This window comes from Acipenser ruthenus, chromosome 21, assembly GCF_902713425.1.
Source record: "Acipenser ruthenus chromosome 21, fAciRut3.2 maternal haplotype, whole genome shotgun sequence".
NCBI classification, from domain to species: Eukaryota; Metazoa; Chordata; class Actinopteri; order Acipenseriformes; family Acipenseridae; genus Acipenser; species Acipenser ruthenus.
Window position 1 is genome coordinate 8,531,579 of NC_081209.1, and position 27,833 is coordinate 8,559,411.

Genomic DNA, 27,833 nt, shown 5'->3' on the forward strand with positions numbered 1-27,833 from the left:
ATAGGTAAGCTTTGTAAAGCCCAGTGGGGTATGGTCAAGAATATTACAAAAACATGGCAAGCCAGAGTAAACTATGGTAAATGCATGGTGTAACAATGGGGAAAGCATGGCAAAAGAGCAAACAATACCGTGGGAAACTTTTATAAGAGACTAACTCCTTACCAGTTAAAGCGTTTGTGGTGGAATATATAAACCAAACAGATCCACAAGAAGACTGTGAATACTAAATACATGTTAAATAATAATAATAATAATAATAATAATAATAATAATAATAATAATAATAATAATAAATTAGAGCTATCCGGAACATTAAAAAGTAGATCATTCTGACCAAAATCCTCGGTATCCATATGTAAGTGTGACATACAGATGGACACACCTCCATATATGATACTCGTAATAAAGAATGTCCAAACCAAGTTTATTAACAATTGAATAAGAACTTCTCTAGATGTATGTAAAGTGTGACACAAAGAAGTACAGGGCACTTTAAATCTCCAGATACAAATATCTTAAGAATGCCTTTTGTATCATAATTGGATAACCCGTTCTCCACAGATGAGACATAGGTGTAACACAATGTACAAACAGGTAGTCGGACAGGACATATTCCCCCACATTATTGGTTATTGCTTCAGTGTTCAGGACAGTTGCCATGCCATTGGCCTAGAGCACATTGTTGTCTCTTATTGTTGTATGTAGGATAGGAATGTATTACATCTGTCATTGATCTGTGAGAGGAGGGAGGTGACAATGTCTGCATTGCCATGGGACTCCCCTCTCTCCATATGCCACCTCATTCTCTGATCCTGGAAGGCCAATTACAAGGTCAGAGCTTGCATCCATCCTTGAAACAAAGCAAAGCATTGCACGAGCTTCGAGTTTTCAATGCAAGGTAATTGGCCAGTTGTCTAAAGGTTTCTACACTTTAAATGTGGTTTCAGGTAATGGGTGTCCATTTCAATATTTTCTTTCTTTAGTTACTCTTTGAATATTTCAATAAGTAAATGAAAACCAGTCTTCACATGACTCCATTGTAAACTGCAGAATGTGTCAAATCAAAGAAGCAGTCTAATAATGCCTGCCAATGTAAGGCTGCTTGCCTTGAGGTCACAATAACCTAGCACACAGTGCTAGTATTGCAAGACAAAAGGTATAGTAAATAAAAAGATAGGATCTAAAAATATCTGGACAGCCACCAATCCCTAGGAATTAAGACAGGCAGTCTGAGCTATAAGCTTGTCATGTGATGCTGCTTGACTTTCCCAGCTAATCTAATTGAGGATGGGAGTGTATGAAATGCGGCTGATGCAGAAACAGGAAAAATAAAATACTGACATTTGGCAATAACTACTGCATTAACCCATTTTTGTTTATATGTATCTGTAGGCATTTATTAGGCTTCTTGAAGAAATAGATTTTTTTTTTTTAAACAGGGGTGTCATAGATAATGAAATCAAATGAGAAAATGTAAGAAATAAAAGCCCCCACCCCATAACTGGAGCAATAATTCTCTGCATCACTGAACAGTACGCAAACAGCTTTCACAACCAAATTACGTCTTGCTATAGCTCAGAACTCAATACCCAGCTGACCTGATCGTCCGCTCATCAGAAACTCCCCTGCCTGCAGCAGATCATTTGACGCACATGTGATTGCATTTTCTTTTCTTCTAACTGCTTGTTGATACCAATGATTTTCCATTTCCAGTTATCCACACTAGTGATATCTTAAAGTGCCAGATGCTAGAAGTGCTGTATTCAGCTCAGCCTGTGTATGTATGTACTATATAATTACTCTTAGATGTTCTTCTGAAAATCAACAATGAAAATATTTATTCCATATGGTGTTTCAACATAGTAGCCAAAACAGACTACTAGGTCACATTTACTGTTTCTCATTACAATGAATAAATGAACAAAAAAAAACCATGTGCATGATAATCTAAATGAGCAACACAAACATTGCAGAAGCTTTCATAGCCCTATATTAAATCTATGATCTGCTGTACACTATGTGCTTTGGGGGGAGAACTCAGATTAACAACAGCTATCCAACTAAATTAAACAATTTTATTTATAAACATTGAGTAGATCTGTTTGCAAAATTGTGTGATCAGACACTGCACATCATATTACAAATTAAATTCGCAACAATTCTATATATCACAATCAATGGCTAAGTCACACAAATGCATTCAAGGCATTGATATACACGAGGCAGCGTCCTTGGTAAGGTTTTGGATTTCTTCATGGCCCTGATTTGCACCCACTGACACTGTACTCACTGAGATCTAACAAATATGAAAGGAAGAGTCAGTCCACAGGGTTAAAACACAAAATTAAATACAACTACATTTTCTTCAGCACAAAAGTCTGAGTAAGTACTAAACTCAAATTAAACTGGGACAGTTTTCTTTCAAAGTAATGCAGTTTTTTGGATCTGGAATGGATTTGAAAAATGATTTGAGGACTGTCAGTAAGACCTTTGTTTAAGATCAACCTGTAAAATAAATGTAACCAGTGGCAGCCTCAATTTGATTTTAAACAAGACCTATTTTCACTTCCCCATTTCATAGTGCAAATAGAATAGTACCATTAGTCTCATCCGTTGAAAGTTCCTTTTAGGCAGATGACTAAATGTTCAAGTATTTAAATTGTATATAGTTATATACAACAACTTCCTAGAACATGTGAAACCAGAGTCCAGTGAAATCCTTGGATCCATGGACTAGACCAATCTTGATGGGTCTGCCTCTTTCAAACATTACAAGCCTGAGGAGTCACTTTCAGATCCAGAAACACGTTTTTCAATAACCGTGTGGGATTTCAAAGATCTGGAGAGTCCGAAGGTTCAGTGCTTCAAAAGACCTCCGGATTGAGATTCCTTCTGTTGCAGTTTTAGAATCAATTCAAACAAGTTCATCTGTAAGGTCAGCTCCTGAAACAAAGTATTAAAATAAAAAGGAGATGTAATAATGATAGAAATTACCCATGCAATTTTAGCACAAGTAGCTAATGTGCTATTGAGTTTTGTGCGCTGTGTATATCTGCAACACAAGCAACACCTTACAGGTGTCAGCATCATAAAAAGGTATGGTAAGCCAGTAGGTCACCGTGTCTATAAATTTTTGCACTCGGGAGAAGTGGTTCCCATGTACGTTCATATTTAGGAGGGTAATGGAATATAGCCAGGGATCAGGTAATTACTGAAAAGTGAGTGAAAATAATTTTACAGCAGTCTGAAAGTTGCAAGAATCTACTCAGTACAATATTGTATCTTCTTCCTGATATTACAGTTGTAGCAGAAGATTTTTTAGTTGACTTTGCATGCAAACAGGGCCCATTATCTTAACAAATATTGTATGCAAAACCTTTTACCTAGTATTAGGAAAACTATTTATGCAAACTAAAGCTTTGCATTAACCTTATCTGATGCCATTTATATCAGAATAACTTCAGACAAACCAACCTCATTTACAAAGAAAGTTGCTATGAACGCCAACATATTTTGAGTGTACCTGAACAGGAACATTTGACCAAACCAATAACAGTTGGTTTGATAAAGTCATATTCAAAAAGTAGTGATGTTAGATTCTGTTTCATTTTCTAAATGTTTAAACTGTAACATACTTGGAATGTTTGTAGCCAATCACAACCCTAACGAGAAGCCCTCCATTAGAGTGCCATGACTTCATGATGCACTGCTACAATAATGCGTGCGAGGCATGTTAACATTTCTGTGTATGAGGAAAGATCTTTAAACACATTAAATTAATAACTCAAACTGTGCATCTTACTGTATAAACACTAAAACTGGCCGCTATTCTTAACATGCATATCTCTGACAATACTTTTAGGGAAAAAAATTAACTGTTTAAATGCTAAACTATTAACAACTCTAACAAAATGGTGAAAAAATTGAAGGCATCATCCCTAGGGTTTAATATCTATTTTCCTGTTGGTTCTTAACTTTTGAAACATTTAGCTAAATAATCAAAGAGCCAGTTGAATCCAGGCTACCTGGGGGTTAGTTGTTATGTAGAATCCAGGAACCCCAGCCTTCTCTAGGGTATTCTGCTGGTCAACCACTTTCTGATCCAGCTCTAGGACGATCTTTTCATCCATCATCCTTTGTTCATCTTTAACACGCAGTTCCAGAGCCTGTTAAATACACACAAACCAAATCAAAGCAGCAGTCTATACCTGGGCTGTATTCTAAAGCACTAGGAAACAAGCTAAAGTACACGGACTGCAACACAGTTGTATGTTACTGAATAGGCAACTACTGTACATTATATGAAGCCTAAAGTAGTTATTTACCATTAACATTAGTTGAATCAAAGATTAATCTGATTCTGATAATCAACATTATAAATCATGGAATGCTATACGATAGTAGATTTGACAAAGTTCATATTACCTATTAAATGTTGTCAATACTTTTCATTCTTTATGTACGAACTGTAGAAACTGGACAAACGTGTTTTTTGACTGTAGAAAGTCGGAAATTGAAATTGAAGCCACTCAAAGAAAGCTTTACCTCTAGCTCCCTCTGCTGGGCTGCTCTAAGAACAGACAGGTTGTGTGTCTTGCATGACTGCAGGGCTTCCTTGTGTTTTCGAACCAGTTCTTGCTTGAGTCCTTCAAGAAAGAAAGATTTTACATTTTGTGTATACTCCAGAAGTGTCCTTTTTTCCCCCACTCAAGACCAAATAGCTTCCATTATTATCTCTCATGATGGGAGTGTCCAATAGTTTCATCTCTATAACTGTATCAGAGGAATTGAGAAACAGTTCTCATTCTAAATTGGAGCAACGGAACTAAGAAATACATAACAATAACAATTATCACTATAAATTTATACAAAGTAAGAACGAACAGTTTTTTCTAAGCATTTGTAAGCTTCTCTAGATGGATCTAAAGCAGAACAATAGCCTTGAATTACACTGTACACTAGGCAGGTCACAGAGATGAACAGTGATGGATGGGGTAGCTATTTGATCAGCATTGTATGAACATTATGAGGTATATACACATGGTCTTATACCACAGTAAACTAATGTTAATAAATAGGATTTGGAGAAAATGTGATTACTGTTTTTGCTGTTCATCAATGTGTTGTACATAGCTTAAAACCAACAACTTTTGACTTAATTCTGACATGACCATCCGTATTATTATTATTATTATTATTATTATTAGCACCTAGACTGACTAAGCCCTTATCTCGTCTTTGCTGGTCCTACCTCTGTGCTCGCCATGCAGTTTCTGCCTCTGGTTGTACAGGTTTTTCTCTGTCAGGTGTTGGATATCCAGCAGACCATGGGCAATCTCAAATACTGTCCCATCAATCAGTGCCAATGCCAGATCACTTAGCATGGTGTACGACAGGCGTTGCTGGAATGAACTGAAGGGAGAGAAGAAAAAAAAAAGAACGGCAATTTAAAAACACTTACTGAAATGATTTGCATTTATTTATTTATGTGACCACAGCAATTATTTGTATTACTTTTAATTCATTCAATTTGTAAACGTGGTCTACTCCCTCTACCGAAACTGTGGTTCTGAACTGCTAACAATCCTTGAGATAACTTTCAATTCTAAACACAATACATAAATAAATGGTCATTAGAAACAGTTTTGTTACCTACAAGGGCAGTGATTATGCAATATTTTGGACATTTACAAATTAACATGCATAATACATCTATTTATTTGTATCTAATTTATGTTCAGTAAATCAAGGTTGATTTATGTTCTACAATAAACATCAAACTATCAAAATGTTGTCAAAAACTTCCCTGCATGGTGTTTACAGATGCAGTGGCCACCACAATGTAAAGCTAGCACATCTTAGTGGTACCGATTCCTTGTTTGAACAACAGGCATAGCGAGGGTGCGTTTACCTGGGCAAGTCTTTAACAAGGTTCTGGAGCTCCGACAGGAGATAGTAATGCCTTTCCTGCTGTTTCGTTGAATCGGCTGGTTCTTCATACATGCCCAGGAAGTTATCCATCATTAAAAGGGTTCTATGTACAAAAACGGTTGCCCTTCACGCATCACTTGTTTTCAATAGAAGATGATTCACGTGTAAAAGGTGCAGAATTGAAATGTCCATATGATCCTAAACTAGAAAAACATTGCAACAGACTAACTGGGGATGATCCTGTGGTTAGTACGGAGGGGCAGCACTAATGACAGTGTGCAGTATAGTTTCAATTGCAATGAATCTAGCGCTGTAGATTGTCTGCAGGTAGGTTTTGATATAGTACGTGAATACAGGATGCCACTCTGCGTACCGCATATCTCTTTTGGGAAGTCAGCCACGTCTGTTGAAAGTTTAAACATTCGTACAAATTATTCTGAGTGGTATTTGATGTTAACAACAACATGCATTCGTATATTCTTCTTTAAGAACCGGCATTTGTAAAAAACGTCTAGTAGTTGTATAACAATCGTTAATTTGTCGGGTTATGATAAATAAACCCGCGCGTTAAAAGCTAAAGCACTTATAATAATTCCGTATTTTTTTATTTTCTTACCATGTCAGTTTTGCAAACAGGCAGCCCCTAGTTCACTACCCTGCTTTCCTCTGTTTTTAACCACATTTGACAGGCTGAAGAAGGACCCATATAGAGCTGGCGCAAACAATGTACGTACTACTAGGACTGTCAGTGTGCCTGCCTGTATATAAGTGGTTCGTAGCATAGCAAGATGCGTTACGATGTTTTCATCAATTTATTCCAGTAAATGAGTCGTTATTTTATATATTAATTAACAAATAAATAATGTTTTAATCCTTCGTGTTATTCATTTAGCGCGCGAGAATAATCAAAATAAGTCCCAAAATAAATGTTAACAATTGAGGAATATTTCAGAGACCAAAAGTAAGCAAGTAGCGCAAGTCAGAATGCATTTTAAATTTGAGATTATGCGTCTTGTGTTTACTTTAATAGTGACATCTCAACAGCAACCTTAAATTCAAATAACAAATCAAGGACATGCATTTCGTAAACGACTTTTTAATCAAACAAAAATAAAAATACACAATTTCTACCAATTTAAATAATAATCTTCATAAAAAAAACAGACACACTTATTTAATTTAAAGTATTTGTTCATGACAAAAGTATTGGCATGCCGCATTAGTATTTCATGTGTCCTCGTTTTGTTTTTATCATGGCTTTCAGACGTTTATGATAATTCTTAACCAGTATGTTACACCGTGTTGGTGAAATTGCGCTCATTCTGTCTGCCATGTTTCCTTCAGCTCATACAATTGGATACACAATGCTTGACTTCAGCTTTTTTCTCATCATTCCAAAGGCCATTCGAGATGTTTTATCTTCGTGCTCTTAAAGGATTCAATCTGACTTAGCCGCATGATTTGGTTCGTTGTCTTGTTCGAAAATAAACTGTCTGCAAGCAGATGGTATAGTTGTACTTTGTTGAATGTTTTGATATATGGCTGCATTCATTCGATCTTCAGTCACTTAAATGTCTCCAGGCCCTGATCTGCTAAAGCACCCCTATGTTTAAGGCACAAGGTTTTCTTCTGAAGGTGTTCCCTTTTTTTCTCCAAACACACCGTGGTCTCATTTTTGGAGAAAATTTATATTTTAGTCTCACTGGGCCACTTCATGTTATTGAAGAATTCTCATATTCCTGTTCATATTTCTTAGCACTTTTTAGATGTTTTTAAAACTATTTTTCTTTAAAAGCGATTTGCAGCCAGGTATACAACTCTTCCTTGTTATAGCAATAGGTTAAAAAAAAAAAACTGTAATGTCAAATAGTATGTATTATGATTTTAAATAGATTTATTATTATTATTATTATTATTATTATTATTATTATTATTATTGCGTCTTTACTGTGACAATGTGAAATCATATATTGAAGTGCAGTGAAGCATAGTAAAATCAACTTGAACTCACAGTCCATTAGAGAAAGCTATGGGTCGTGGAATAAAAACACACGTTTATTCACAGGAGCACGCTAAATGCATGCTATTGAAGCGCAGTTACCCTTTGCAAATGCACTGTGGTAAGAGAGTTTTCAGCATTGAGGAACGTATGACTTGTTCATGTGGGTTTAGTCAGTGACAATCAATATGTCTTACAACAAACAGTCGATCACAAAGTCTTTATTTATCAATTCTCAACAAGTCAGAAATCAACTGAAATGCTAAATGCGTAATTTCAGCCAGTCAAAGCTGACCATTGTCCCTTAGCATTTTAAATGGCTTTAAATACAGTGTTTATTAATGTTATTATCTTAATTCCTGTAAAGGTTTGTCAGCACAACACAACCTTATACCCTTACAGCTGAAATGACCTTGTTCAGTATACACACTCTGGACCATCACCGCGGTCTGTTTTATGAGCACAAGAGACTAAACATATAGAACAAGGGATTTAAAAGAGTCCAAGAACAGTGGTCTAGTGCTAGAAGTGAGGGGTCGCTATCTCTTTCGTTTCAGGAAGCAATTTTATTTGTGGTTTGAAACTTACAAACAATGAGTGCATTGCTAGCTCAAAACTAACTCGAGACTTATTGTGTGGTAATAGATTTGTGACCCATACATTCTCTCTCTCTCTCTCTCTCTCTCTCTCTCTCTCTCTCTCTCTCTCTCTCAATACACCTATTCAAGCTAGGTAGTAGCAAAACTAAAACGTAGTAGCAAATCAAATACCAAAACCAGTCCAATATATGTTTACTGTAAATGTTAGCTGTCCCTTTTTTATGATACTTGAATGTGTAAGTTGATAACCTTCTGACATTGTGGTTCTAGAAAAAAAAAAGTCAGTTTACAGTTAACATATTTTAGTTGTTTGTCTTAATAAATATATTGTTAGTGTGTCACGTATTTTCACATAGAGTGACGGCCCATACCGTTACTATTTACTGGGGCACAACATAGGCTACTAGTACAGAACTGAGAAAGTATCAGCCAAAAACACTGAACCTAATGTATAACATGCACACGGGACTTATTAAACGTCAAGTTCCTATAGGATAATATTATCTCAACGGGGGACATATGAAACAATACATTTTTTGAGATGGGGATCATGAGCGGCGGATCCCTTGCTTTCACCATAACTGCACAGAAGACGAGTAATGACTGTACTATCAAACTAGCTAATACTCCCTGGAACGACTTTACGCGCTCTGGTCTGAAGGGGGCACAAAAACCCCAGCAATGAATAGAAGCTTATTCTTGCAGTCTCGGTTACGCGTAGCTCCACTCGGTGTTACCTGTCATTTCATCAAAGTGCCTCCAGCAAACACTGCACGAGAGGCCGTCTTCATCTTTTGATAGGGACCTTTAATTTGCACCGCAGAATGTCGCTCGCCCCGTCTGCAAAATCTGCACCACGTGCAGAAAAGTGCACTTTTCAACAAGCTCGTGGATGTTTCAACAAGTCCATGGCTGGTTTGCGTTGGTAACTGGTGTCAGGTTGAGATTGAGAGGTTTTGCGCTTTTTCTCAGTACATCATAACACTGCGTTTTTAATTGATTTTGCAAGAAGGGAAAATTACGATTTTTGATGCAGTGCCCAGATTTTTTTTTTAACTGAGCCAATACAGCAAAAGCGCAGTATGTCTCTGTGTGCAGCTCACCATCATAGAGGGCAACTAGCTGTGCAGCAGCACCACCTGGATTAACGCTGAGAAATTTCGATGTCAGTACGATTTGATTAAAGGAAAGTGCATTCATCGAACAAAAAGAAGTAGAAAAAAAATCATAATGGCCAAAAACACTTCTTTGTATTTTCGAATTGTAGAAGGAAGAAATCTACCTGCTAAAGACGTGTAAGTTTGTTATTATTATTATTATTATTATTATTATTATTATTATTATTATTATTATTATTATTATTATTATTATTATTTAAATCTTTTTAGAATTCTAGTTATAGTCTACAATCCAGTCGCTTAAACAATTCCAACCATTTTCCCGTTATTTCAAAATACAATATTTAAAAAGTCAGATATTACAACTTTGAAAATATGTTGATTTTATTTTGAATAGGTGTAGGCAGGTTTAGGTTATAGTCACAACAGAGTAATTCATACTTTTAAGAAATGGATTGCAGTCAATGCGTGCAGTGTTTTGGACACTGCATATCTATGCATGAATTTTACAGGCAATTCAACAGTTAGCAACAGGTTTCCAGTTAGCTAAATATAACGGTACAAAAAACAAACAAACAAACAAAAAAAACGCGTAACACTTAAATGCTGCCATGTTTTGCAAAACGAAGATGTTGGCAAATGTGAAATATTATGTATTATGATTTTAAATTGTGTTTTTTTGTTATCTCTTCTGTGGTAATGTAAAATCATACAATGAAGTGCAATGAAGGATAGTGCAACTTGAACTCCATTAGAGAAAGCTCGGGGTCGTGGATTAAAAACACCGGTTTATTCACAGCAGCACGCTAAGTGCATGCTATTGAAGCGCAGTTACCCTTTGCAAATGCGCACCGTGGTAAGAGAGTTTGCAGCATTGAGGAACATATGACTTGTTCATGTGGGTTTAGTCAGTGACAATCATGCTGTCGTGCAAGAAGTCGATCACCAAGTCTTATTTCTCAGTTCTTGTGGGAAATCAGCGGAGGTACATGTAAAAACCCCAAGTGATGTGAAGTTTCGAGTTGCCTTTACAAAACCCACAGAAATGACTATGTTTTCTGCACCATTTTCTGTCTTCACAAACGACGGGGATGTAATAGGTAAAGCTGACCTCAATGTGTTTATTCTGAAATAGGAATTCTGATAACTGGCTAACAAAACAGACTCGTTGACTCTCCAGTTTGTTTACATTCTCTACAGGTACATCTGTAGGCACACAAACTGCATCCCTCTTGCAGCCTTCTTTTCGCTCTTGTGTCATTCCTCAAATATCCCTGTGTCGATATCATCAAGGCTTGTCTTTTAGTGCAATATACTTGAATCCCCCAAATCACAGTTTCCAGCATTATTTTCAGGGTATGTGGTTTTCGCAGAACTTTTGCAAGTGCATAAAGACTTATTCAGATAACCTGTGAATGGTCTTAAGCATGGAGACCGTAGCTGCACAATGACTGAATGCAATGGCACAGGATGAGGTCTGAGGTGTCTCAATCCCATGCAATGCAATAGGCATGTGTACCCAATGAGGCTGCGTTATGAGATATGTGTAGCTCACATTAACAATGGCTTGTGTTTGTGTCGTTTTCATAATGGCAGCTCCGGTACTAGTGATCCTTACTGCATAGTGAAAGTGGATAATGAAGTTGTGGCCAGGTAAGTCTTTATTTTCTTCTTTCACTTGAACTGTTATTGCATGTCTTTGAGCTTGTGAAAGGTTTAGCTTGCAATGCACTGGACTCTGTATTCCTATGTGTATTAACACAGGCATTTGAAATGGGTTTAAAATGACTTACAAAGCTACTTTTATGTAAGCCACATGCTGTGTCACAGTCCCAGCCTCCACCCTGTTACACTGCTCAAATAAACAAAATGAGACAAAGTTGCTTTCTCTACTGATAATTCTATTTGTTTACAGGGAATCATATCCTGGTGAGCTATGCATGCAAGTTGTACAGGCTTCACAGAAGTCATTACAGCTGTAACCTGGCTGCTATTTGAACCTATTTACAGGATAATCACATTTCCATTTTTCACAAAGTGGGATTCTTCAAAGCTTCATGCTCTATGGCTCTTTTAGCCTAGCATATTAGTCTAACACCTAGAGCTTATTGTCAGTGTTTTTTGTTTTTTTTCTAAAGAAATTAATAGAGTCGACATGGTTTCCAGCCCATTAAAAAGTATGCTATCTACCATGTGTAATTATCCCTTGAAGGGATGGAAATCCACTGTTACAGGGGTACAGTGTTGTACATGTTACGCACATCACTTTAGATAGATCTGGAAAAAAAGGTATCCAGTAGCCTGGCCATTTCATTAGGCACTGTCTACATGATTTAGCAGTGCTCTGGTGTTTGTCCAGAGCATGTTTTCCTGGCATGCCCTGGGTCCCTTGATTACACCAGAAGGCTGAACGAATGCTGTAGTTTACTTACGCGTCATGGCGAATCAGTTGTACCCAGACGGTAATGCACCCATTCACCAGACCAGAACAGTGTGTGAATGGTTTGAGAACTCAATGCACTGAATTTGAATGATGGATTCTTAATCACCCTCCTCTTCCTACCTCTCTAGAGTAATTGCATGAAATATTAACAATGGATTAATACCTCTCCAGCAGCTTGTGGAGTCTGTGCCACATTGTGTCAATGCTGTGATCAGGGCAAGCAGTGGCCTAACCCGATATTAGCAGGTTCTAATAAATTGTCAGAAAGAATTTCATGTTGACCTGCTGATGGATCATTCTGGGCTTGTAATTGGTCACGGTAATGTAGGCTATATCTTGATAACGGTTCGCTTAAGACAAAACTCAGCATGAATATTTGATACAGTAAATTAACATACAGTCATGCAGATCACACCACAGGAGAAAACAGTTCAGGGTCACTTATTTCAAGAATGCCTTTTTTATATCCTTCATAGTTGATTTACACACATTGTCTAGTCGACTTATGCCATTTCTGAGAACTAGAAGAACGCACCAAGACTATCTGCAATACAGTGCTTTGAAACAATCAAACTGCAATTTCTGTAAATACAAAAACACCATCATGGATATGCAGTATGTCCCATCCCCACTTGAGACAGAGCAAGGTGAATATAAAGTGGATCAATATAGGGTTAAAGAGTGACCCGTATAGATGTGTATTACAGACCCACTGTGCTAACTGGTCAGTTGAGATTTCATTCCATTCAGCTCTGCACTGCTTCCCCATCTAATACAGGTTTTGTTTTGTGTTGTCCCAGCCGTACTGGACTCTGGTTCTGACTGGTCTGAGAAGATCATTGAAGCGTAATCACGCAAGACTAGCACATGTGCTTGTATGTGGGACTCTTACAAAAAAAAAAACAGTAGAAGAAAATCTAAATCATGTATAGCATTACAAAGTTAAGCAGATTAAAAAAAAACTTCTTAGCCCAACCCAGGTGCAGGGGCTAATATATGAAAAAGTTTAAGTCCACGTGGCAATTTGTGCAACTATCTGTAGATTTAAATATGTCGATTCATAACCTCAGATATTATAAAGTATTACAATTCAACAGTATTATATCCGAAAGGCTTGTACGCGTCTAAAGTTTAGTGTTTTATTTTCTATTGAGAATTTTGCTTCGTAATTGAAACTGTTTTCTTTAGAAAACTATCGAGGTGTTGCCAGCAGTTTCAGAGAAGCAATGCCCTAGACAGCCCTGGAGGTGTTGTGTGAATTGCCTGGTAGAATACTGCTGCAGAGTGGCTTGCCTGCCTCTGTTGCACCTGTTTCGTGTTGCCCCTGTGATCTGAGTGTCTGTGCTAAGCCTGCCTCTATCACAAGAACAGCAGCGTGGGCTTGCTTTGAGAACCCGATCCAGTGCTGCCCTTTAAGGCCTGAGCAAGTAACCATAGCAAAGTGCATAAATTATTACAGCAGGAGAAAGCTCAGTGAATCTGCACACTACCAGCTATGGCGTGTGCTGCTCTCTCTCTCTCTCTCTCTCTCTCTCTCTCTCTCTCTCTCTCTCTCTCTCTCCATCTCTCTCTCTCTCTCTCTCTCTCTCTCTCTCTCTCTCTCTCTCTCTGCAATAGTCAAACTAAGGGACTAACTGAAGCCTTCATTAATAAGCAATGGTCATGGTCCTAGGGGTAATAGTTTACAAGAAGCTACAATGGTGTAACCCATTTTCAATGCAATGTCTATACCAATGGTACTGCAATGGTCTGAACCGTCCAATACACATTATTGGTAATCCAGTGTGATGTTTCATTAGGGCCAGAACAATAATTGGTGAGTTTTGGTTATTTATTGTACTGAAACATTTTATTGTATTTTATAGTTTTTTAAAACATTTTCCCCAAAAGTTAAAGAGTAAGTAGAATGTATCTTTAATTTTTTTCTTTACATTTATTATTTTATGGTGTTTGCAAGCATTCTGAGTGGTTTTGGGTCCTGGGGCTCTGATATTGAATAAGTAACATTCAAACGTTTGCATCCAACAAACAGGTGCGTAAGTCTGAAAAAGTCTCACAAAATAGATAGAAAGCAGATAGAAATAAACTCTCGCTCTATAATGCTGGAGGAAAAAAACAACAAAAAGCCATTCATGCAAAAACATAAAAGGGCTTTTTTTTTTTGCACCGAATGTTCAGGACAAAGTGCAAATACAGTTAAAAGTGCAAGTAAGTGCAGACGCTTCAATCACAACCATGGCAATCCTCAGTGCAATGAGACTGAACCACAATTAATGTGCTGCACCCCAGCTAAAAATAACGAGGGATCAGTCAATGCACCTGAAATCATACTAAATACTTTATACACAATGTAACCATAAAGCATTTAAGACACTTACAATGCTGAAATAGTCAGAACTGAGAAGAACAAACCACAGCCTATGATACCTACAGACATACAGCAGTGTGCACATTTAATAGAACACCTCAAGAGTGGTTATTTATATCCTTTATATACCTGCCAGCGTGAAGACTGGGTGTGAGAATTTCAATTAGCGTTCAGTAATCAGAGATATAGAAACAATAGGCACTCGTGTGTGAAAATGTTAGACCACTTTGTGCTTTAATTAGGCATCTTAAACAGCTTCTAAAACATTTCATGCATTTTACCATTTGTGGATGTGTTCCTTTTCTCTTACTACTTTAAATGAATTGCAGGTGTGGCCTATTAAGTCATCAGTTAAATTAGGCAATCACTAATTTGCCTATTTTGACAGTAGTTTGATTTCATATGCTCAACAATTCAAAACTACAGAAGGAATGGGATGTTCTAATACATTTGATCACTGCTGTACAATAATATCTATCAATTGAAAATACAGAGAAGGAGAGATAACATTCTGCAATATAATCATTTTTCTCTTAAGTCTTCCTTTATACCTGCCTTTGAGCTGCTTCAAGCTTGTCTGGAAGATGCTAAGTGAAAAGTTATTCCTCAATCCATTCAAATCATGAGACAGTGCGAAGAGAGAAGCTGAAATGATTATTTTCATAACTACGATGCTTTTTCATGCTGTAGATCTGCATTTTATCATGTGCTTATGGGTGAAGCACATTTGTCTTCATGCTGTCTATTTATACCGACAACCAAGAAATAAATACTAACAGAAACTCACATGTTTTGAAGACATTGAAAAACACTTCTAGTCAAAACATTTGTCATTGGATTTGAGTTTTAGTATTTATAAATTCAGCACTATTGAGTGTTTCATACTGTAGTTATGGATGACAAGTAATGAAAAATGAAACTCCACAGCACCTTTATTACAGCGTATGGATTTTTTTTCATTAAGTATTTACCTTATTAAATATGCATACAGTAGTACAGATTAAAATGCAATTCAGTTGATTAGGTTGTAGTTCTATTGGCATGTTCATGAGCGTTCTATTGCACTGTGTATAAATCAATTTGATCAACCTGTTTCTGGCTGGGCAAACCACACTGGATTTTATTCGGCATTTTACATGGGAATCACCCTGGATTGCATCAACCACCTATTTCTAGGTATAATCCCGGGATAACCACAGATAGGTGGCTGATGTAATCCAGGAATCCAACTGGTATCAGTTGATCAAATTCCCTAGCTGTGTAGCATTGGGTAGATATACTAAAGGTAGATGAACTACAGAGTATGTATAACTTTGTCTTGTGTGGTTAACATTGTTTTTACACATTTCAACAGCCTAGTACTTTTAAACCAATGTGAAAACGCTGTTGGTTTCCTATAAACAAATATTTTTGGTGTCATACAAGCCCACAGATAAACACATAGGCTGGTGCTTGGGGATAGTCTGTGTTCTGTGAAAATGTAATGAATCCTTTGCATTTTTTATGTATTAGCCCATGCACCTGAGAATAAGGTCCAGGCTGAATTTAAGTGCAAATGCATGGTGTGACTATGATGTTTGTAAATCTGTGTTACTTGACCCTAGCAGGCTGGTTTTGGTAGTAACATTAGCCATAGTAAATCATTGTTGTGGGGCGTCTAATAGATTTTCACTTTTCTCTTCAACTCCTTTAGAAGATGTCCTGCGATATATAATAAATCTCACAATTATAATCTGCGCAGTTATATCCTGTTGATTCCTACTACATGGGACAGGACCATGCACACTTTGAATAGCATCTGTTCTGTAGAGAATATCATTATCCCACGCTGGGGATGAAATCACCTGGGAAGAGGATGTAGTCGAGGCACACTTCACATGTGTCCGCTTGTCATTAAACTTCTGAGCAACATTTATAGTTAAAAGGTTTGGATTTCATAGGGAAAAAAAATCCATTCCAAGTATAGTTGATTGAATAATTAACTGTTTAAGGATATACACAAGACACTAGCAAAGAAGTTATTTCTTATACAACATTCATTAGAAACTATCTAACGTGCAACAAAGAGTAAATTCCTTCAAATGTAATTTCTGTTATTTTTTAAACATTTTTATACTGTTCTAGGGACTTTTCAATCAACATTGGAATAAATCCACGCGAATGATTGCAAACACCGTCAAATAATATCGGACATGTAAAAAACAACTTACTGTGTTTAATAACTGGTCTCATCAATAACCATTTACCTGGCTATCAGAGTATTTAAAGTGATGAGGAGTCAATATCAATAATGTGTAGTGGCAGCAATATGCTCACTTGACGAGGGAGACTCTCTTGTGCCTAATTGGCTTGAGGTCATCTTCTTCACTACAAGGAATTGATTGTGACTGCAGAACTATTGAAGGATTTTGATGAATGATGAATAAAGTTTGATATAACAACATAAGAACATTTTGTTGAATACTGTAGGTTGAATGAATCATGTATTTGATAATGTAAACTGCATGGAATTTTTCCAAAATGTTTTATTAATGTCATTAATGTTATTGATATGGGAATGAATTGCAGCCGCAACCGCACTTCTGTCTGTCTAAAACTGCACTCCCCACAATGACTTCACAGTCACGTGACGTGCGGTTCGTCGGCTACCTGTTTTTGAGGTCGGCTGACACTTTTCTATCCAACTAGATGACTATTCGGTTCTACCCTTGGTTATGGCATCAAATAATAATTTTCTATGAAGGGCAAACACTGTTCCAGGAATGTAATGTGCCATAAACACGTTCATCCTTAACCTTTTCTGAAGGATCTCTATAGTGAGTAATGTATTTGTGGTGGAAACCTGCCTGCTCGGAGCTTGCACTTAGCCAGTGCATGTAATAATGTTACTGCTTCTTTTCCTATCCCAGGACAGCGACAGTGTGGAAGAATCTGAACCCGTTTTGGGGAGAGGAGTACACCCTCCACCTGCCCATGGGGTTCCACAGCCTGTCCTTCTATGTCATGGATGAGGACACGATTGGGTAAGGGACCCTGAACGATCTTCAGTGCAGGGATGGAAATAAGACTGTGATTGCACAGCAGCTTCACCCATGCCAGGTTTTAATACGAGTTTGATTAGCCACAGTGTATAGGTAGCAAGCAGCGAAACACAGCGAATGATAAACACCTTGGTGAAAACCAACCTTCACAACCCTTCTCCGTCCCTCTCAGCAGGGAGGGCTGCTTTGTGTTGCAGTGTTTGCAGGTCCCATCTGCCCGCCAGTGATCTTTAAGCTAATGATCCTTGCGGATTGCCTGTCTTTATGACTGGAAATCATTGTTGGCTGTGAACGGATTGAGACTTAAACTCTCCAGCTCATTGATAGAAATGAATTCATGCATAATAGCCAGGTGGTTATACATGGTAATATTATAGCCTGGTGCTTATTGAGATCCAGCAGTATTTATTATTAAGAAACAGATACAGTATGTTTTCCATGCAGTCCTTGATAAGACTGTAGAATAATGCTAACCCATAATAATAGAACTGTTCTTATGTATATATTGATATTGTAGCCCTATTTTTTGTGCCAAAACACATTTTCATGGTGAAATGTGGGGAGTAATGTTATAAAACTAGTACAATAAATGAACTATTCAGAACTACTCAGGTTGTGTCTTATCAGTATTCGACCCTTTAAACTGTTTTATTCCTTTGAGAAGATGTGCCTGGATTGTACAATGTAAGAAAGTGACTTTTCATTTCTGGTGTTTAAATTGCCTGCAGCTCACAGAGTAATCCCCAGATTTCCCACACCATGCACATCCATTCACTGTATGAGTCTCAAATGTCTCTTTTAGAACATGACACCTGGAACTACACTATGTCAAAGTAATCTCTGTTTGCAGGCCTTGATTTCAGATAGTGTTGCACTTTCTTGGTCATTTCACCTGGAGAGTGAAATTGTCCCCACCCCTTTAGGGCTTTCTTTCCTGGCTGGCTGCTTCCTCTAATGACTGACATGCTTTGCAGCCAGTAAGGTAATTGACCCCATAGACACTGCTGAGATGAAATAGCCTATGCTGTGCAATTGTAACAGATTTCCTGGAAGGGAAGACGAGCAAACTGATCACTTTCTTTTACCCAGTGTAGGACCAGATGCCCTGTTTTAAACTGAAAATACATGTGAGGCCTTTATAGTCAGTGGAATAGCATGACAGATTTATGTGTATGTTGTTATCTACAACACTTTAACAAAAGAGGGAACCTCATTTCCGTACCTCTTAATCACACTGGCAACCTTATCAAGCTCCAATTTTTATTGTGCTGAACATCTTGTGGTTCTAAATATGACACCATAGATTCAAAACTGTTGTTGCTTCCTTGTATCTGGTCACTTCCTGTAGCACTGATCAGTCACTCCAATTACTGCAACCGACCATGCGGCTGCACAGGAAGTGATCAGTTACCAGGAAGCAGGAGGAACCTGGTATGGGGGTAAAATATCACTTATCTTTACTAATATATTCTACTTATTGCTTCGTTTGTATCATTTTCTGTAAGTAAAAAGCACCCCTGTAACCTCAATAGAGCTTTGTGAAGCTAGCGATTTATGAAGATAAAAAATATATTTTATTCCTGCACCAACTTGCTCTTTAGTCTTTGAGTCCACAGTGTTTTAAATATCAAAATCAAAAACATTCACAAGATGGGGGCCAGTGGTAATGTTGTTGGTAAATGAATTCTCTTTAACAAGCAAGTCTAACTGAGGGTGTACAGTTAGAGCTGGACAGCTTGAAGACAGTTCTGGCCAGTGCTGAAATTCCAGAAGTGTGGTTAGACCCTAGGCAAATGCTTTCTGACCTCTGGCAGAAGATTGTGCAGAACATGATATTCAGTTTCAGGTACTATTGACAAAACACTAACTCACTCGTTGTGGTCCCTCGCAGGTGTAATATAATGGATAATCAATGGTTTATAGTCCTTTTTTAGAGAACAATAAAAGAGCTGTTTCATAGGCACCATAAACCACTAGACAAACAGGGATATAGTGGAGGCCCTTACACAGACAAACCGCTTATCACTCCTGTTAATGTCACCCTCCCTTTATTATCACCACATGGAAATTGTCATAGCCAGAATATAATGGGAGTCAATGGAGCTATGCCTCTGATAGTATCACTTTATTATCACTCTGTGTTTTAATATCAGTTACATTTATCAGTAAACTGATTCCCACCCCAACATAATAAAACAATAAGATGAGAAGGTTTACATGGAAGTAAATTGCTGTATTGTACAGTGTTTACAGCTTTCTCATGTTTTAATGATTACAATGTGCTGTACATGTGCAGTCTAGTAAGATCTGTTTTTGGTATTTCTTGTTCTTACTTTCCTTTCTTCCTGATTTCCAGCCATGATGATGTCATCGGAAAAATCTCTTTAAACAAAGAAGCGATTGGTTCCCAAGGCAAAGGTAAGAGGAGTGTAAAAAGCATCCATTTAATGTACTGAAAAAATATTTGATATAGATTTCAAACGGTCTGACGCAGATGAATGAAATGTCTTTCACCTCTGGAGGAACAGGTTTTGTCTGGGGTCACATTAGTCTACTTCACAAAAACAGTTTGCTCGCTCTCATGGTGTCTGCTGTAGCCAGTTCCGTTGTCCCTCAAATATAGTACTTCAGCATTCAAAATACCTTCATGTAGAATTGTGACAGGTGGAATGTCTTTTCAATTCATTTTCTATGAGATTCCAAATCCTGCTATCCTGTGACGCGGTACAGTTCGGATGAACAAACGTCACAAAGGGTCTCATTCCTAGCAACACACAACCTGCAACTAAATGAATAATTCTGTCAGACACAGAACGGAAGCAGCACAGTTGGTATCGTCAGGCACCTGATGAGTTTTCTTATCATCACCTAATCATATCTATGTTAATAATAAATTTAGTGTGAAACTTATTTGTGAAAAACAGACCACATCCTGCAGAACTATTCTGCTGTGGTTTGCCTTTTGTTCGGGGGGTAGTAGGATGGGGGACAGAGGAGAAAGGGGGGGGGGGGGGGGTTGTGACAGCCAGCACTGAATATCCTAAACCCAGATGATTTATGCCAGATGGGTTATGAACAATTCCCATGACCCCAGAGCCCAATTTCCCAAAGTAGATTCAAATGACATTCCATAAGGCTGTATTAAGATGCTTTGAGTGAATTCAGAATCTGCTCCTTTAAAGTATTGCTAGCCAAGGCTTTAAGATCTATTTTTTAGCCTCTTATTAGCACTGGCAACATTATCACTGTTCCCCTTTACAGGAGTGCTAACCATTGCTTTCACATGCTTTAAGATGGACTCCTTTAATGTTGAGCTGGGCTGGGTATTAAGAGGCAAGGCTCAGGAATATGTCCCTCAAGCAAATCATGTGACTGCAGAATGAACTAAACCAGGCCTTTGAATGGATTTTTAGATTTGGGGATTCTTTTTGAATCTGTTCGATGTATAGGATAAAGAAAAATATACCTGCTTTATTTAAATCTATATTTATATGTGCTGCATATTTAGACAGAGTAGCGTGTCTTTGAGCATACACATTTGTTTGAAGACGAGGGGAAGAACCATACAGATCCTTCAACAACATGCTATTGACACTAGTTTCCAAATTCACCCTATTCCAAAGTGAGGGCTGGAAAGGAAACACTGTTTGCTTGAGCGGGGTGATGGTGCAGCTGCACCTATTTGTTTATATCGGTCTGTAAACTACCATGCGCAAGGAAGTAGCAATAATAAATGCTGTAAAACTTGAAAGAGAGAAATGAGTTACAGGAAGGAGCATTTAAGCTTCCTCAGTAGTTCATTGCCAGTTTTTCGCTGTTAAAATTTCGTCTCTGAAAACGTTGCCCCTGTGCCCTATACTGAATTTGTCACTGGAAAATGTCATCACTCAAAACTGCTACCTGACATGGTTTGTACCACTTCTGTTGTGAATTTTGGGAATATCACATGTCTTGAAAGAGTAATTCCTCTTTCTGTACTGGTAGTTTGACAGTTTCCCACAGTAGTCCATATTTAACATCACCAGCAAGTCTGTTTCTAGTTTTCTTGCGCTAGTCTGTCAAAGTACCACCGGATTGCTAAGGTCTGGTTTATATCGCACTGAACTTCATTCATTTTGAAAACAAAACTCTTATGACTTGCCCCACCCCCTCCCCCCCCAAAAATAGAAATATTTTGGTAAAATCAATTGAAATCATGGGTGTCAATTGAGGTTGGATATTGTTCTGAAGAAAACAAATTGCAATTTTAAACACAAGGCCAGTTATTTTATAAAGCAAAGTAGATTAATTTCATGATGACCTTAACTCACTCCAGCCTTGCTTCAAATGAATTGTTATTTATTATATAGTTGTATAATAAATCCCGGACTTGATGTCAAAATCGAAGCATTTACTGTGAGTAATAATGACGTTGAATTAATATGATATAAATTAAATGGAATGTTCTGTACTGTAGTCTGGAATACGGCTGCTATTGTAAAATGAAATGGATAGAACTAAAATTACAATAAGCATGGTTTATTAGAGATAATCAGATACCTAAAATACTAAAAAAATACATAGGTAGCCCACTGATCAAGACAATACTGACACAGACCCCCGTACTGGAAATGCTGCAGATGCAGCTGTGAAATCTGTAGTGCCATAAAGGGGTTGTAATGGCCCAATGCCGTAGAGTCAGCAGGTGTGTGAACTAACTAAACTCCAAACCATCTCCTTTCATCAAAGATGCAACTCTGTATTTCAGATGTATGGATGGGCTTGGTCACACTAATGGGGATAAAGAATGGGACATAAGTGTAGAAATGTAATTGCCATCCCCTCCTACTCCCTGTAACTAGAAATGTAGAAAAGGTGCATTCAGCGGAGTTGCACGGTTGCTTCAGTTGTATTTACTGGCTTTTGTGAAGAATCTACATATGGTCTTGCTTTTGTTGTTGTCGATTATTATCTGTCTGGTACTCGATTAGGAAATTAATTGACGATTACACCTCTTTTGCCAACTAATCAGATTCATTTCCCAGAAAAATGATCAACACGCACTGATAAAAAAAAAAAAGCCAACAGGCAAATCAGGAAACTACAGGAGAAATGAGAAGGATGTATTTGCGGCCTACTTCAGAATCATTTCTGTATCTGAAATCACTGAGTGAGTGCACTTCAGATAGTTGGTGGCTGTGTTGCTTTTGGTAGGGTAATTTATTTAAAATGATTTAAGCAGGAAAAGGCTCTTGGGAAAAGCTCTTCACGAGGGCCCGGTGAGGACAGCAGGTAAATATCTGTTGTTCTGAGGACAGGGATTCTATATTAGATACATACTGTACACATCTTGTGTTTGGTGAATTCATGCTCACAAACAGGTGAGGGACAAGAACACAGCCCTGAAACAGGACACCCTAGATATTATTATTATTTATTTCTTAGCAGACGCCCTTATCCAGGGCGACTTACAATCGTAAGCAAATAGGAATCTATTTCAGTAACACTGTGCTACCATACCAGGACCATTTGCAATGTTTGTCCCAATCCATTCTACTGCCCTTGATGTTTCTTGTAGGAATACCCAATGGTATGTTTATATAAAGACAGGAAGGAAGGGAAGAAAGCACCCAATAAAGTTACCAAACCAGAAATCGATGTTTCATTTAGAGGTCATTTTCTATTCATTCACATGTCTTATTCTATACTATACTGTACATACTGTTGATATACCCCTATAAAAGTTTACCACAGTATTTATGCACTGTACTGTGTTCTTAGCATGCATTTCCCATGGTTATACTGTGCATTTACCATAGATTGCCATGCTTTTAAATATGCTTTCCCACACCCCACTATCAGTTACGATGTTTGCCTTTGTTTTATCATGCTTTTATTCTGCGTTATTACACTTTGCTATGCTTTTACTATGGGAAACTTAAGGGACATGGTTGTCATACAGCAAGCACTAAGTTGTGGTCCTAAATACATAAATGAATAAACGACTGGTGTAAAACGCTTTGGTTTAAAGTCTGTCTGTGGTAGAAGTGTTCAGGGATAAATAAGAGCCGTGCTTCTTGACAGGGCTGGATAACTGGATGAACCTGACGAGAGTGGACCCAGACGAGGAGGTGCAGGGTGAGATTCACCTGGGGCTGGAGCTGCTCAGAGACCCCCCCAGGACAGGACTGCGCTGCCATGTCATCGAGGCCAGGTAGAGGGGCAGAGGCTGGGCCGGGGCAGGGGTGGGAGGTGACAAATAATAAAAGTCTTATTTCCCAATGCAACAAAGTAGTGTGCCCTGGTTTCTTGATGGGAAATTGCCAAAGCAAAGCCCAGGATGTAAATAGATACACAGGCCTGGCCTTGTTGTAGATATAGCCTCACAGAGAAGGGAGGATATGTTTGTTTAGCAAATGTTTTGTGTGTGTATGTGTGGATATTTGCTACGGTAGTTCAATAGAATGTGGTTTTTAAAAGAAGAGATGTAGGCTTATGGTCGAATGGTATTGTTGTGTTTTAAGAAACAGGTGTATCTGTATCCTGTTTGTGTCCCTTTACAGTAATCTGACCCTTAATCCTATAGTGCAGACCTTTAAAAAAAAAAAAGTTTTGATTTGTATTTTTAGTTCTTATAAGGTTCTGATAGGATTGCTTTAAACTAATTAACAGCAGCAGCTGTTTTCTTTTCTTTTTTTTTAATTTAGTAGTCGCCAATTATTATTATTATTTTTTTCTCTCTCCAATTTAATAGTGTCCAATTATTTTTGTTTAGCTCAGCTCACCACTACCACCCCCACGCTGACTCGGGAGCGGCGAAGACGAGCACACGCTGTCCTCCGAAGCGTGTGCTGTCAGCCGACCGCTTCTTTACACACTGCAGACTCACCATGCAGCCGCCCAGAGCTACAGTATCGGAGGACAACGCAGCTCTGGGCAGTTTACAGGCAAGCCCGCAGGCGCCCAGCCAAACTACAGGGGTCGCTGGTGCGCGGTGAGCCGAGAACATCCTGTCCGTTCTAACCCTCCCTCCCCCGGGAGGCGCTCGGCCAATAGTGCACCGCCCCCTGGGAGCTCCTGTCATCAGTCGGCAAAGGAATAGCCTGGACTCGAACCGACGACATCCAGACTATAGGGCGCATCCTGCATTCTACGCGAGTGCCTTTACTGGATGCGCCACTCGGGAGCCCCCCTAGCAGCTGTTTTCCAACTGCACATCCTACTCCATTCACTGGAACATCACACCCACAATGTATATCCTCCGCTGGGAAGTAGGGATAGACGTCAGTCTCCAAAAAGCATAAACCTTGAAGGTGCAGAGCTTGAATATATATAAGAGATCGTAACAGCACCTTAACACAGGCTGTCAAAAAATAATATTGCAATAAGAGTAACGGACATCATAGTTGAATTTCAGTTACTTTTGAGAAACAGTTGGTCGGTACAGAGTTAATGTCTCAGTGGCTGAGCTCAAACCCATTCTGCTGTGTATGCTTGACCAATTCGACCTTCACTACATGTTAGATTTGGCATGCAGGAATCACACTTTACTAACGACCCAGTCCATGCCTAGCAGGACAGAACAGGAGTCCTTGTTCTAATCCATGACATTAGATTCCACAAATTATTACCCTGGACCTCTGCAAACATACCTTAGTTATTAATAAAGCACATGTGTTCAGCAGGGGTATTTCATAATTCATCTGGGTTGTGAAGTATTGCATTATTATTGTGCTGCAACTTGACAAACGTAATCACTCTGTAGGTCAGCAAGATTCATTTTTTATCTTATTACAACATCCATCACTGCTTCAGAGATGACAGCGCTGTTCTCCAGAATTCATTTCTCTGAATTTCTGTGCTTTCATCCTGAGCTACCTGCTACACGTGAAGCTGGTATTTATGACCTCCTGCTGCTGCGAGTAGCTGCAAGATCTGTCTCCCAGATGTATCTGTCTCACAGATTTATGTAGTGGCATTCAGGTTTTAATTAAAAGAAGTGTGTGTTCCCACAGCTAATGCTAGATGAATGTAAATAAACTGAACTGTAAACAGGTTACTCCTACCAGCCCTGCCCCTAGTCCTGTGTTTCAGAACATGGGATAAGTACAATATATTAATAGTGTGTTTGTGCAATCAGGCCACCTAGAGCTGCATGAACAACTCCTAATAACAAACCTACAGACTCAGGTGAGGCGTTCAGCATCATGATAAGTGTGATCAATTCAGGAGCGCATTTAGCAGAGGCCCGATTGCTCAAATTCCTGGCACTGTCCTGGTCGTTTCAATTAAATACCTAAACAAGGTGGTTATGAAATGCAATTCTGGGTGCAGGACTAGTGTGAGTTTCTAACTCTGACTTTAAATAATGTCTGTACAGAATGCCAAAATATGGAGGTAAAGCTAAAGTTGACACTGCAGTTTTTGGTCAGGTTTCTGTATCAGCTATTAATGTGGCAGTGGCTACGTGCCCAATGGTTGTGTGTGTGTCCTGGGTTTACAATGTTAAGAACAAGGATTTTAAATGTGCTGTTTAAATGTCATTGTTTTCGTGTTTAATAAAGTCACCAGCATGTTGGGTCTCATTTTCTGTAATGAGTTAAGAATGACAATGGCAACTTGGGGTGTGCACCTGTCATTTCATCCCCCCTGAAACAGGGAGTTTGTTAATAATTTGCATTTGAGAATCTCAGACAGACTCCTTGTTTCAGGAGGGAAGGAATTGCAAGTGCACACCAAGGTAATGTTTATAATTGCCTCATACAGAAATTCCACCTTGCTCAGGCTTGCTCAAAGACTGACCCCAAAGTATAATTGCTTGGTAACTTATAAAACATACCAAATATAAATGAATACAGAAACAGTTGATGAATATCAACTAAGTATGATGGGGGTGTATTCCTTCAACTGGGAATAGTCATGTCTGCATCATGTTTTGGTTTATAAAGTTAAAAAACATCTTCTCCAAAGTCTGCATTGGTTGATGAAGTTTCAAGCCTGTCAACTTTCTTTGCACTGGATTCACAAGAGATCCAAACACACATGAATACATTACCGCAGTATGGCTCACCAGAGGGGGAGAGGGTTGTATTTATAGACCCAAACTTCTTTGTGTTTTTCTTGATGAAAAAGGTTTGTTGCAAACATTGGATGCGCGACGTCTATTTCAGTCCCTGTCAGTGAGTAACACAGTCTTGTAATTTCATTATGTGGTACTTTGGGCTAGTTCCAGGCTTCTCGCACAATGCGTCTGAGTTCTGGAGACTAACCAGTGGCTGAATATTAGTTGGTGTAAAAAGGTTATTCAAACTGAGCAGGGATGAGGGCACAGCCTGACTGTTTTGTTTTCTCTGTCAGTCTGGTTTTGAATCATACATTTCGTTTCCCTTCTGTGGTTCTTCCAAGTAAGTTCTGTTTTTCATTTGCATCTTTATTTAAACTCACTGAGTCAGTTCCTAAACAGAGAAGCCTGATGAAATCATGGGTTTAAAAAGCACATAGATATAAGCATTGCATTGGTTGATAAACCAGTGCATGTGACATTGCTATGCCTGCTATGTCATTTTTCTTTTATCAGTCAGGTTTTTGTGGATGTATGTATGCAACACGTATATTTCATGGGAATGCGTTTATTATTCAGTGACACTGATCCCTCTAGATGCTCTGTGGTATTAGAATAAAGATGCTGTGACAATCGTCCAGTTTTGTTGTGTATTTCATATTCCAAAGCCCTTATAAAAACTTACAATAATAATAATTTAGCAGTTTGCCCATGCTTTTCTCATGGTTATTCTATGCATTTACCATAGTTTGTCATGTTTTTTAATATGCTTTACCATACCTCTCTGGGCTTTACAATGTTAAAATATGCTTTACTATGCTATCGTACTTTGCTATGCTTTTATCATAGAATACACATTTATCAAATGCAGTAGTACTTCACACTGAAGACATTGACAAGGACTTCTTGTCAAAATGTTTGCAGTTTTACAGATAAAATACGTACAGCATCACAAGATCTACTCGAAAGAAGAAAAAACAATACATTTATCAAATGAGACAAAGCCGCTATTGTGAGCACAGAGTACCAACAACCTAACAGATGAGAGAAATGTAGACTCCAGGAAAGCTGGAAAATAAGTCTTAGTAATCATTTTAAGTAGGAAATAGTTTCTGGTCTGTTTTGTTTATTACAAATCTTTTATTATTTGTGCTATCAATTTGGTAGGGTTTTAGTCACGTTGTTTGTCAGTGAATGTTATTTTTTTGTATTGCTACATATTCTACCATTGAGTGTTTAATAGCTATGGATGAAAAACATTTTTTTTTATTCAGCTGCCAATGTATCCGAACAC

General features: G+C 38.2%; 2 protein-coding genes across 5 annotated transcripts in view; one reads left to right on the forward strand and one right to left on the reverse strand.

Annotated features, from left to right (window-relative positions):
- Window positions 1-2,061: 2,061 nt before the first annotated feature.
- On the reverse strand, window positions 2,062-6,670 carry LOC117427933 (protein DGCR6-like). Of its 4 annotated transcripts, none has more exons than XM_034046329.3 (6): window positions 6,548-6,670; window positions 5,912-6,034; window positions 5,252-5,412; window positions 4,546-4,646; window positions 4,026-4,166; window positions 2,062-2,943 (listed from the first exon to the last, which is right to left on the reverse strand). In XM_034046329.3, the coding sequence occupies exons 2-6, from the start codon at window positions 6,022-6,024 to the stop codon at window positions 2,857-2,859; spliced, it is 603 nt and encodes a 200-aa protein (XP_033902220.1). In that variant the 5' UTR covers window positions 6,025-6,034; window positions 6,548-6,670; the 3' UTR covers window positions 2,062-2,856. The 4 variants fall into 4 exon arrangements, with proteins under 4 accessions (XP_033902220.1, XP_058850728.1, XP_058850727.1 ...); XM_058994745.1 differs by having other exon boundaries at window positions 5,912-6,134; XM_058994744.1 differs by having other exon boundaries at window positions 5,912-6,334.
- A 2,602-nt stretch (window positions 6,671-9,272) lies between these two features.
- LOC117427723 (rasGAP-activating-like protein 1) overlaps window positions 9,273-27,833 on the forward strand; it is a 51,095-nt gene continuing 32,534 nt past the window's right edge. Inside the window, exons 1-5 of the mRNA XM_058994746.1 lie at window positions 9,273-9,824; window positions 11,244-11,300; window positions 17,368-17,481; window positions 19,856-19,917; window positions 23,563-23,692. Of these exons, the coding sequence (XP_058850729.1) occupies window positions 9,760-9,824; window positions 11,244-11,300; window positions 17,368-17,481; window positions 19,856-19,917; window positions 23,563-23,692 (428 nt within the window). The 5' untranslated portion in view covers window positions 9,273-9,759. The remainder of the gene's footprint in view (window positions 9,825-11,243; window positions 11,301-17,367; window positions 17,482-19,855; window positions 19,918-23,562; window positions 23,693-27,833) is intronic.